The sequence below is a fragment of the Nestor notabilis genome, unplaced genomic scaffold (assembly GCF_000696875.1).
Source record: "Nestor notabilis isolate BGI_N333 unplaced genomic scaffold, ASM69687v1 scaffold27149, whole genome shotgun sequence".
NCBI lineage: Eukaryota > Metazoa > Chordata > Aves > Psittaciformes > Psittacidae > Nestor > Nestor notabilis.
The window spans coordinates 3038-15004 of record NW_009944678.1 but is presented as its reverse complement, the minus strand read 5'-3'; the positions used below and the strand labels follow the sequence as shown (position 1 = coordinate 15004).

The 11967-nt window shown below is 54.0% G+C and overlaps 1 protein-coding gene across 1 annotated transcript in view; it reads left to right on the top strand.

Annotated features, from left to right (window-relative positions):
* NUP160 (nucleoporin 160kDa) overlaps positions 1 to 11965 on the top strand; it is a gene marked incomplete at both ends in the record, with an annotated part of 19675 nt that extends 7710 nt beyond the window's left edge. The window contains 16 exon segments of the mRNA XM_010022526.1: positions 155 to 314; positions 936 to 1005; positions 3802 to 3900; positions 4220 to 4339; positions 5184 to 5279; positions 5392 to 5486; positions 6127 to 6223; positions 6311 to 6416; positions 6504 to 6664; positions 7271 to 7335; positions 8405 to 8511; positions 9452 to 9575; positions 10340 to 10441; positions 10686 to 10827; positions 11064 to 11189; positions 11900 to 11965. Of these exon segments, the coding sequence (XP_010020828.1) occupies positions 155 to 314; positions 936 to 1005; positions 3802 to 3900; positions 4220 to 4339; positions 5184 to 5279; positions 5392 to 5486; positions 6127 to 6223; positions 6311 to 6416; positions 6504 to 6664; positions 7271 to 7335; positions 8405 to 8511; positions 9452 to 9575; positions 10340 to 10441; positions 10686 to 10827; positions 11064 to 11189; positions 11900 to 11965 (1736 nt within the window).
* Positions 11966 to 11967: the final 2 nt, after the last annotated feature.

Genomic DNA, 11967 nt, shown 5'->3' with positions numbered 1-11967 from the left:
TGGATGTGGCACCTGGGGACATGGGTCAGTGGTGCCCTTGGCTGTGCTGGGGTGGAGTGTGGACTTGATGAGCTTAAAGCTCTTTTCCAACCTGGTTGATTCCATGCCTGCTGCAGGCCCTCCTCTCAGTGTTCCTTTAACCTGTCTTTTTCAGTATCCAGCCCTCAGACAATCGTGGAGCTGTTCTTCCAGGAGGTGGCCAGGAAGCACATCATATCTCGACTCTTCTTGCAACCAAACACCAACTTGGCTGAAACAAGCTTGAACTGGCCCCATCTCATCACCGCGATAGTGGCTGACTTCCTGCCGCTCCTGTATCCTTGCCTGTGCTCACTGTAACCAGGAGGAGGTTCCATAAGGCATGGAAATCCTGGAGTCCTTTTGTGGAGGCTCCATATTGTCCCATTCCTGAGGCTGGGACCATCGGTGGGTCTGTGGGAGGAGGGTTGGGACTAGCAGAGGGGTTAGGGTGTTGGGCTGTGGAGCACTCAGGGGCTAAGATGGCCACCTCTGCCATCTGCAGCTCCAAAATCAGTGTTTTCCACACCCAAATTTCCAAGACAAGCCTCCCAGACAAGTGACTGTTGTTGGTGTTAATGGGATTTGTGAGATTTGAAGATTTCACCCCATTTGGGTGCACAATAAAGGATTTGAGCTTTTGCCTTTAAGCCCCTGAGCTCTAGGAACTTGCTTTGGCGAGGGGAGATGCTGGGAGACTTGGAAGGGGAACAAGAGTTGGGCAGTTGGGGATTAGATGTGTTAATGGTGTTTTTAATATGGATAAGTCTTATTACAGAATAATGACTTGTATAAAGAGTGGTTTAATCTTCTCTCCTTTCACCCCACAAAGTGAGCACGGATGTCAAGCTGACTTCCAGCCTAGTTCTCCGAGCTCTCCAGCCTGGCTTGTCCTCTGTTCCTTAACCTCTGCTCAGGTGGCCCAGCAATCCCAGCTTCCTGTTCCCAGAGTGCCTGATGGGGAACTGTCAGTACACCCAGCTCCAGGTGAGGGCTTCCTGCTGGCTCTGGGAGCTGAAAGGGGAAGAACAGTGAGTGCAGTTGTGGGTGCCCTTTGGTAGCAGCTCTACACTTTGTGTCACACCTGTATCATCCACAATGAGCTCTGCCCAGCTACTTACCTCTCCTTAGGAGAAGCTACCCAAACCATCACCTTTCCAGCCGCTGGAGTCCGATCTGTGCTCTCCTTGCTGCTGCTTTCTCAGCCGGGACATGAACTAATCTTCCCAAGTGCTCCCCTCCCAGATCTCCCTTTGGAGGTGATGGGCTGGAAGTTTGTCCTGCAGCTGAAACATGGATGATTCTTTTGGAGAATTGAATCATAGAACCACAGAATTTTTTGGGCTGGAAGGGACCTTAAAGCTCCTCCAGCTCCAACCCCTGCCACAGGCAGGGACACCTTCCACTAGAACAGGTTGCTCCAAGCCCCTGTGTCCAACCTGGCCTTGAACACTGCCAGGGATGGGGCATTATTATAACTCTCTCTTGTAACTATCACGGTGTTAGAGCAATGAGCAAACTGCAGGTAGCAAATCTCCTCCATCTTCCTCATGCATCTTGTCTTGTTCCCTGCAGTGTCCACCTCTGCTCACAGAAGAGTTTCTGCTCAATATCTCGAATCTAGATAACATCACAGAGAGTTTGCTGGGGAATGACTTTAAATGCTTATCTGATGCTTTTCCTTTCTATGATTTCAAGACAAACCGAGACAGAAGTGCTCAGGGTTACTCTACCCTTCCCATGGAGGAGTTCAGCCTCTCAGGGCTCCTCTGACTATGTGCAAGGAACATCTTGCTGGAGCTTGTTTAACTGTCACAGCAAGCCCATAATCCAGCAGCTCCTTGGCTGCTCATGTACCCACATCCTTTCCTGTGCTGCCCTTCCAAATGGATTGCCCACGGGGCTGGGGGTTCACAAGGCTCTGTCTTCAACCCAAGTGCTGTTCCTGGAGGGCTCAGCTGTGTCTTACATGTCCTTAGTAGTGAAAACACAGCTTAAGAAACATCCATCATCTTTGCAACCCTCTTGGGAGCCGGAGGAGTGAACTACTTTTCCTCAGGTGCCTCTGTAGGCTGCTGTATTTCAGGCCACTGTTCCTCCACCATCTCCTCCTGTGCTCCTCAGGGGCTGGGTGCTTGTAGCTACTCGTGCTCTAGTTCTGAACCTCACGATCCTGTGCCTGCAGCTCCATGTGACACGCTGCTGAGGCCAGTCCTTGCGGCATGCAGGGCTATGCAGGCTGCTATTAATGAGATGGCTTTTCCTGTGCTTTACAGAACCTTTTCTTCTCTCAGCCCCTTTCCACCTGGGGGCTGAATTACTTTCTTTTGTGCTCATATTGCCACCGAGAAGAATGTCAAATGTGCTTTTGAGGCAGGAAATGCCAGCATGGTTTGGGCAGCTTCGTTCTCCCTCCTTCGAATTGCCTTGCATTGCTTTCGCCTCACTTGTGTCCCGCCTCGAGGAGACACAAGAGGCTTTTATCTCTGCAGGAGCAAGCTCTTCCTCCTCCCCACTACCTTCTGTTACACTTACTGATCCCACTCACTCACATCAACATGGATTAAGTGCCTTGACCTCAGGGAGCTAACACCGGCTTTGCTGGGAGCGCAAGCACGGTGACCCAAATAGAGGTGGCAATGCAGGAAGCACCCTGCCCAGAGAAGGTCTAGTAACCAAAGCACTGCCCTGGGATGAGAGCCAAACCTCTCCTTGGGGCTGATTCTGTATGACAAGCTGTTGAGCAAGCTCGAGGTGGGATTTATCTGCTGGAGCTGGCTAATCTGGGTGCTCAATCCGGGTTTGGACGGTGTGTTGCCACGTGGCTTGTAGCGGGCCAGTGGCTGGGGTAGTGAGATATGTGCTGGTGGCTTATTGCACATGTAGAGGTGCAGGTTGTCCTGTGAGGTCTTGGCTTTACTGCTGGGTTCTGGCCTCTCCTCCTTTCCTCTAAGCCCCTGCTAGTGGGACATTGCTGCTGCTTCACATACGAAGAGCATCCACTGCTCTCCCAGTGAGGGATGCTTTGGAGTTGTCATCGTGCCTCCTCGCTGCTTAGTGACAAGTGATGACACTTTGCAGCCCTTATATTATCCTGGCAGAGCAGGCACAGGGCCAGCTTGTGTCAGCTCACCCTGGCCAGTGGCTGTGTTGTGGCTTTATTTGTGGTGCCCTCAATGCTCCACCCCATTGCCTGTCTGTGCTGCTGTAATCCATGGCTGCTCTCCCTCTCCTGCCCTGCTGCACAGATTCTGCTCCTCTCACGCCTGCTTTGCCTGTTCTCCTGATGTCTTCACACACGTACACCCTGGTTCATGCTCTGTGTTTCTCTGCAGCAGGTTTGCAGTGGTTGCAGAGCATCATGTCTGAATTTTGGGGGCAGAGGGGGCTGTTTCTGAGTCTCTTCCTATGGATGCTGGAGCTGTTTGAAGTAGGTTGTTTCTCAGGAGCGTGGGGGGGTGTCTCCATACACCAAAAGGACTTTGAGAGTGGGGAAACCAGTCCTTGAGCTAGAAGACTGGGAATTTTGTGAGCACAGCAGCTAAAGGAGCCACCAAAATAGCACTTTGATGTTACAGAGCTAACCCTTCCTCTGGTGCTGGGTGCCTGCGGGTCACAAGTGAGTGCTTACCTGAATTGCAGAACCATAGAATGGTTTGTGCTAGAAGGGAGCTTAAAGCTCCTCCAGCTCCAACCCCTGCCATGGGTAGGGACAGCTTCCACTAGAGCAGGTTGCTCCAAGCCCCTGTGTCCAACCTGTCTCCCGTTCCTCCTCTCCCATAGGAATACATTCGCCTGCTGCAGCCGTGGTGCCACGTGAACATGGGCTCCTGCTGCTTCATGATGGGCAGGTGCTACCTGGTCATGGGTGAGGGCCACAAGGTGAGGATCTTGTCTCCTTCCATCCAGCTCTGCCTCCCTCTGGGATCTGGGACCTTTTCCTTTGGGAGGCAGTTGGTGCACAGGTAGGACCAGCCTTGTTTCTGCTGTACCATCATCCTGAGCTCTGCTGCCTTCAGGCAAAGGATGGGGTTGTAAGGTGGTGGTGGTGGGACCTGCTCTTGGGGAAGTTCTTGTTAGCGTGGGGCCAGCAGGTCTCATGCACTGGAGCTGGAGCAGGCAGCAGTGTCCTCTCACCAGTACAACAGGCTGGGTCAGCCCCCAGGGGACACACACAAGCTGCTTTCTGGTCTGCTTCTAGGCTTTGGACTGCTTCTGCCAGGCTGCATCAGAGGTGGGGAGAGAAGAGTTCCTGGACAGGCTAATCCAGCCTGAGGAGGGGGAGGTGGTCTCCACTCCACGCCTGCAGTACTACAACAAGGTAGGGCTGAGCCAACACTATGTACATCATCCTGACCAAGTAAATTGGCACCGAGTCCTTCCACACACACACTGCTCGGAGAGAGAATTCCTGCTCAATCCCTGGCTTTCAGGGGAGTGACTTGAGACTTAAGCCCCCTATTTTTTGGTTGGTGAAACCTCTATTTGCTTTCTCTGGGGGAGAATGAGGAGGTGACTGCAGTGAAAACTAGGTACTTTCCACCTATTAGCTTCCTAATAGCAGAGGACTTTGTTATCCAGCAGGAAAAGGCAGGGTGAGATCCAGCTGCTGGAGGCAGAAGCCAGACATGTCCAGGCTCGATGGGAGATGCTGCTTAAGGGGAAGGTTATTAAGCTTTGAGGCAGCTGCAAATGAATGTCTGTGAGTTGAGATAAGATCTTGCATAATGCCAGAGAGCAGCCAGGCTGCAGGCTGGGACCCAGCTCCTTGAGAGGGATTCCCTGCTTTTAAAGTCCAGGAAGGATTGTCAGGTGTCCTTGGAGAGGGAACTTCTTTAATGCAGCTGCATGTGTGCTTGGGAGCTCTGTCACTGGGGTTTACTGTCACCATCAGTGCTACAGTCAGAGTGGGTTGGGTTGGAAGGGACCTTAAAGGAAAACTCAAATGGGTAGAGGTGAATCCTTCAGGAAAGCCATAGCCTGGACCTGTTGTGCTGGGATTTGATTCAGATCTCTGCGTTAACCAAACCCTTTCCTGTTCCAGTCTGATCACTTAAACACTGCCAAAACCTTGCTCTCATGGTTAGTAGGGACAGGAGTAGCTCTTTTAACGGCCAAAGAAACCTTCTTGCCAACATAACCCAGGGTGCTGTTGTCTTCTGCAGGTCCTGTGCTTGCTGGACATGGTGGGTTTACCAGAGCTGGTCATCCAGCTGGCCACCCTGGCCATCATGGAATCAGCAGATGACTGGAGAAGCCAGGTACAGGGCACTGCTTTTGCATCAATTTGGCTCTTCAGGGAGCTCCCACAGGAATTTCTCTTCAGTTTTATCACTCAAAACATGTTGCTTTATGTTCTTTTGGTGTTTTCAGGCTACTTTGAGGACTTGCATCTTCAAACATCACTTGGATTTGGGTCACAACAGTGAAGCATATGTAGCCTTAACGCAGAACCCAGATCCAAGCAGGTAGGTGACAGCTTTGTACCTTCATGCTCACTTGTCTCAGAGGTCCATGTACCAATTTTCCCCATCAGACTGAAAGGGAGATGACACTTCAGGGCATGATGTGGCTGCTGGGTTAAGAGGTTCTGTTTAGTGTGTGAGAAGGCATGCTCAGAAGGTTTTTAAGGATATCTGGGATGGGCGCTATCCCAAAGGAAGAAACTGAGAGGGAAAAGAAAGGTGATTCAGGGAAGAGCCAAAAGAATGGCTAAAGGGTTACATGTTGAAAAGCTTTAGGAGTCCAGTCAGTTTAGTTGAGTAAAGAAAAGAGTTGGACTTTCAGCAGTGAAGAGGGTAGAGGAAGCTTCACCCTAACAGGAGGATGTGCTGAGCTTTTTTGGAATAGGCATTCAGAGGAGAGATAGGAATGCTTTTTAATTGAGGCTGGAGAATAAATCTTACCCAAATAGAGCTGAGGGAGGGAGGGAGCCCTCTAGAGAGACCTTTGCAGAGGATCCAGGATCTCTGTTTCCAGCACAGGAGAAGTCTGAAGGGATTTGTTGGTTCCGAGCCAGACAAAAACCCTGTGGAGCTTGTCAGCCAGCAGCATGTTCATGGCTCCAAGCCTGCAGATGGGATTGCTGCTGTGCCGTTCTCTCTGCAGGCAGCTGGACTGTCTACGCCAGCTAGTGGTGGTTCTGTGTGAGCGCTCCCAGCTCCAGGACCTGGTGGAATTCCCCTACGTGAACCTCCACAACGAGGTAACTGGCCTGTGCTGGGAGGAATGGGGACAGAAGCTCTCCTTTTAAAGGGGGGTTTAACCCACTTGAGCCCCTTGGGTGCTGCAGGTCGTGGGGATCATCGAATCTCACGCTCGAGCAGTCGACCTGATGACCCACAACTACTATGAGCTGCTTTATGCTTTCCACATCTACCGCCACAACTACCGCAAGGGTGAGCTCGGGATGGGCACTTGGAACTGCTTCTCCTGCCTCTGGGGTTGCCTGGCTCCAGGCTGATGCATTCCCCTTCCCTCCTCAGCCGGAACAGTGATGTTTGAGTACGGGATGCGCCTGGGCAGGGAGGTGCGGACGCTCCGGGGGCTCCAGAAACAGGGAAATTGTTTCCTTGCTGCTGTGAACTGCCTGCGGTTGATCCGCCCGGAATACGCCTGGATAGTGCAGCCAGCGCCTGGAGCTGTGGTAGGAAACCCTGAGCTTGCTGTGGCCTCTGGCAGGGGGAAGGACTGGATGAGCTTTAAGGTCCCTTCCAACCCATTCCTTGATTCTATGTGAATCCTCTGACCTGAGCTATTGACTGGGGGACACTTGGAGCTCTACTTTTGGGAAGGAGCTTCCAGAATCCTTTCTGATGTGCGCGGAGGCACCGACCACCTTAATCTGCTGCTCTCCCCTTCTTGGCCAGTGTGTGCAGCGCTGCCTTGTGCCACTCAAGGCAGACATCAGTCCCCTATGTCACCCTTGTGTCGTTGTGTAGAAGCAGGACAGTGTTTGGGAAGGGACTGGTGTATATATAGGGTATATATAGATTTGGGTTGACGGGACCTTAAAGCTCCTCCAGCTCCAACCCCGGCCCCGGGCAGGGACACCTTCCACTAGAGCAGGTTGCTCCAAGCCCCTGTGTCCAACCTGGCCTTGAACACTGCCAGGGATGGGGCAGCCACAGCTTCTCTGGGCACCCTGTGCCAGCGCCTCAGCACCCTCCCAGGGAAGAGCTTCTGCCTCAGATCTAGTCTATCAAGGGGAACCAGGTGGGCATAAACCCTCTTTTCTGCTTTCTCCTGCAAGTACGAGCGCCCTGGAGCATCCCCAAAGAGAAGCCACGATGGGGAGTGCACGGCTGTGCCAAGTAAGTGTCCAGTCCTGGTGCTTCCTGTGTCTCTTGTGTGTCCACAGCCTCTCCCCAGCCTCAGAGCTCTGCTGCTCCCCTGTGGGCAGGGACATGGCTCAGGGCAGCTCAGGTCAATAGTGTGGGGTTTTAAGGGAGGTAGTTCTGGTATTGGTGTCTCCCAGTTGCATTATGCTGCCATGTAACAGCTATTCATAGAATCCCAAACTGGTTTGGATTGAAGGGACCTTAAAGCTCCTCCAGCTCCAACCCCTGCCCCGGGCAGGGACACCTTCCACTAGAGCAGGTTGCTCCAAGCCCCTGTGTCCAACCTGGCCTTGAACACTGCCAGGGATGGAGCAGCCACAGCTTCTCTGGGCACCCTGTGCCAGCGCCTCTGCACCCTCACAGGGAAGAGCTTCTGCCTCAGAGCTCATCTCAGTCTCCCCTCTGGCAGGTTCAAGCCATTCCCCTTGTCCTGTCCCTCCATCCCTTGTCCAAAGCCCCTCTCCAGGTTTCCTGGAGCCCCTTTAGGCCCTGGAGCTGCTCTAAGGTGTCCCCTTCAGGAGCCTTCTCTTCTCCAGGCTGAGCACTCCTCTGCAGCTTTATCTCCTGTCATCCATCCCTTTTACTTTCAGTGGTAATAACCTGTAATTAAACACAATAAAAAAGCAATTTCTGGTTGTTCAAGCCTTTGTTCCTTGGCAACCCTGGTGTTGTAGCGAGTCCCTGCTGTAAGGTCTCTGCTCTTTGTCTACCCCAGCTCAGGATGGTGGTGTCAGGTTAGTTTTGCAATCCTCAGTGTTAGAGCAGGAGAATTTCAGGTCAGGTATTTTTAAACCAATTATTTCTGACTGAGCTGGTTTGTAGCATATCCTGGCAGCCAGAGCAGGGGCTGTTTCCAACCACCAGCTCACATCTGGAGCAGAGCAGGATTTATACCAAGGAGACAGACCCAGCTCAAGGCAGCAAAACCTGACCCTTCCTTCAGTGCTTTCCCTGCTGTGACTGCTCTCAGGGTGGCAGAAGGCTGCAGATATTTAGCCCAAAGAGCCCTGTTTTCAAAGCTGAGAGCTTCCATGTGTTCCAGCAAGTCACCAAATCGAGATCCTGGAGCTGGAGGACCTGGAGAGGGAATGTGTCCTGTCCCGGATCCGGCTGACGCTGGTGCAGCACGACCTGTCGACAGCCGCTGTGGCAGGTAAGAGGGACTCTGCAGCCACCTCTGCTCCCCCTGAGGTGGTTACAGCACTTCCAGTCCCAGCTCCATGTGCTTCTGACCCAGAGACAAAGCCAGGAGCTGGCAGGGACCCTCCAGTTCCCCTCCCCGCTATGAGACCTTGCCTCTGAGTTCAGCAGCTTTGGAGAGGAAGAGCAGGAGAAGCATCTTTAGCTCTTCCCCCATCTTTTGGCTTCAGGCTGCAGTGTGGGGCTGAGCTCCTGAGTTGTGATTAAAAGGCTTGGAAATGTTGCTGGAAATTGCCTCCAGATGAAGCAGAATTGGAAAGCCTTAAAAACACCCACTTGGTGCAAGACTTTTAAGTTAGTGGCCTGGACAATCCTGCTTCACAACAGTGTTAGCTTGTCAAATGGTTCTTTTTTGGGGAGTAGAAAGCTGCAACTCTCCCACCCTGACCCTCTGAGTGTGTTCTACCACTCTCTGGTAGAAGTTACATAACATGTACATGGGTTTTCCCTTTAAGTATCAGGAGGAGATGATTTCCCAGTAATGGAGACGTGAGGAGCTGAGTTTGATCTCACCTCCTGCCACTGCCCCATCTGCCTGTGCTGGCAGAGCTGAGCTGATGAGTTCACTTGGACACAGGCTGCAGTGCCCGTGTCCTCCTCCAGCCTGTGCCTGACCAGGGCTGGCTCCGTGGGTCACTTCTGCTTCATGCAGCCCCTCCAGGGGTGGCTCCTGAGATGCTCCTGAGGCCAAGAGAGCCTCAAGCTGTGCCATGAGGAGCACCCCTGGGGGTGTTTTCCACGGGGACATCACCGTGGTGCTGTTGTAACTGCTGCTGAATGGTGCAGGGTTGGGCCCCAGTAAGCACTGGGGTGTGCTGGGAGAGGCATTTACCTGGTCCTCCTCCTTGCTGCCCTGGTTCTCCCCGTTGTTCCTCATCCTCCTTTCCCCACAGGCAACTCCACACCTGAGGAAACGGTTGCTCTCCTGGTCCGGGCCGGGCTCTTCGACACAGCCATCACCCTGTGCCAAACCTTCAAGCTGCCCTTGACACCCATCTTTGAGGGACTCACCTTCAAGTACGTAGCAAACTTCTCCTGCCCACCTCAGGTGACACACACGTGCTCCACGATGCTTGTGGGGTGCAGTTTGCAGCTCCCCAGTGCCAGAAGCTGATGCTGTCCCCACCATCTTCTTGCCATGGCTGCTAATGACTATGTGGCAGCCGCGAATGTAATGACTATGTGGCACCAGCCAATGTAGTGCTTTTGGGTGGAACTTGCTCCTTCACACCTCAAAAGTTAAATTAAGGAGTTTTGCTGAGCAGATGGGGATGGGGGGGAGGTGTCCCCTTGGTCTCAGGGGTGAGACTTGGCATCTGGTGGTCACAGATGATCCCAGCCCAGGTACAACCAGCATCTGGAGACCTTCCTGTTGCGCTGGCTCAAGGCATCTCCTGCTTGATGCTGCTGCTCACAGGAGATGGGTCCAAGCTGCTGGGCAGCTCTCAAAGGGCAGTTGTCAGGTCCCCATCTCCAACCCCAGGATTCCTCCTCTGCCTCTGCAGTGAGCTCTGCTGTGACCTGGTCCTGTGGCTGGCCACATGGAGGACATCTACCCAAGCCCTAAAGCTTGCTGACATCTTCAGTTCCTCGCTGGCACTTAGAGCAGCTCAGAAATCACTCTAATACCCACCTTTTCCTGCCAAGCCTTTTTGTGCCAACCTAATTCATGGCTGTTGCTGGGGAATAGTCCTGCCAGGGGCTGGTTCTGCCACTGGCAGCCGTGGTGAGGTTGGGGGGCTCTGGAGGCAACCCCCCCCTTTGCATTGCTCTACCTGCAGGTGCATCAAGCTGCAGCTGGGAGGGGAAGCAGCACAGGCAGAGGCCTGGGAGTGGTTAGCAGCAAACCAGCTCTCTGCCCTGGTTACCACCAAAGAGTCCAGGTAGGTCCTTGACTGCTGAGGGGGGAGAAGAGCTCCCGAAGCTGCTCTCTGTGATCCAGAGGGTCAGAGGTTCATAAACCCCCTCACAGCAGAGCTGGGGGCTGGGACGTGGGGAGATCCATGCTTCTGTGCTGTCACCACGCTCCCCTCATGGGCCTTGGGCAGCAGGCCAGGGCACAGTGGCCTCACTGGCAGGGACAGGAGCTGCTGGCACAGGTTCCAAGGGGAGATACTGCCCTTGCAGTGCCACAGATGAAGCCTGGCGCCTGCTCTCATCCTATCTGGAGCGTTACCCATCCCAGAACAGCCTGTACCATCGCTGTGTCATCAACAAGCTCTTGGCACATGGGATCCCTCTGCCCAACTGGCTCATCAACAGCTACAAGGTAAGAACAGGGATGGGGGTCACCGCTCAGCGTGTCCTGTCTGCTGGCCAAACACCCCAGCTCTCATCACCTTCCCTTCCAGGGCTCCTCCTCACTGGAACTTCACCCTCATTCCCAGCTCCAGGAAGCTGTGCCAGATGCTTTGTGCCTGTTCCCGAGGCTTGGAGCAGGTTCCTCCAGCATCGTGGTGGCTCCTGGGTGCATTCCCTGGTTGACCTTTCCCTCTTTGCTCACAGGAGGTGGATGCTGCCCAGCTGCTACGTCTCTACCTGAATTATGACCTGCTGGAGGAGGCGGTGGATTTGGTCCTGGAGTATGTAGATGCTGTGCTGGGAAAAGGGCACCGGTACTTTGGGATCGAGGTGAGGCATTGGGATGCGGTGGAGTGTTCCCTGGGGCAGGGCCTGCTGGGGTTTGGGTGTTGCATCATATTGGCCCCAGAGCTGCTGCGAGGGCTGGAGCAGCTCTGCTCTGGAGCCAGGCTGAGAGAGCTGGGCTGGGGCAGCTGGAGAAGAGAAGGCTCCTCAAGGGGACACCTTAGAGCAGCTCCAGGGCCTAAAGGGGCTCCAGGAAACCTGGAGAGGGGCTTTGGACAAGGGATGGAGGGACAGGCCAAGGGGAATGGCTTGAACCTGCCAGAGAGGAGACTGAGATGAGCTCTGAGGCAGAAGCTCTTCCCTGGGAGGGTGCTGAGGCGCTGGCACAGGGTGCCCAGAGAAGCTGTGGCTGCCCCATCCCTGGCAGTGTTCAAGGCCAGGTTGGACACAGGGGCTTGGAGCAACCTGCTCTAGTGGAAGGTGTCCCTGCCCGGGGCAGGGGTTGGAGCTGGAGGAGCTTTAAGGTCCCTTCCAACCCAAACCATCCCATGATCCCACACCTCTATTGTGCCCATTGCTGGATGGTGCTTCCAGGACAAATGGGTGTGGAAAACCCACCTTAGGTGCACGGGGCCCTCTTGGTGAGACACGGGGCTGCCAGGACATGGTGTTTAGGAGCATTTCCTCGCTGTGGCCGTGGTGAGGAGCATTTCTGCTGCCATCACACCACATCACACATCACATCTCCCCTCCAGTTCCCGCTGTCCGCCACGGCCCCCATGGTGTGGCTGGCCTACCCCGCCACCGCCCCACACCCCCAGGC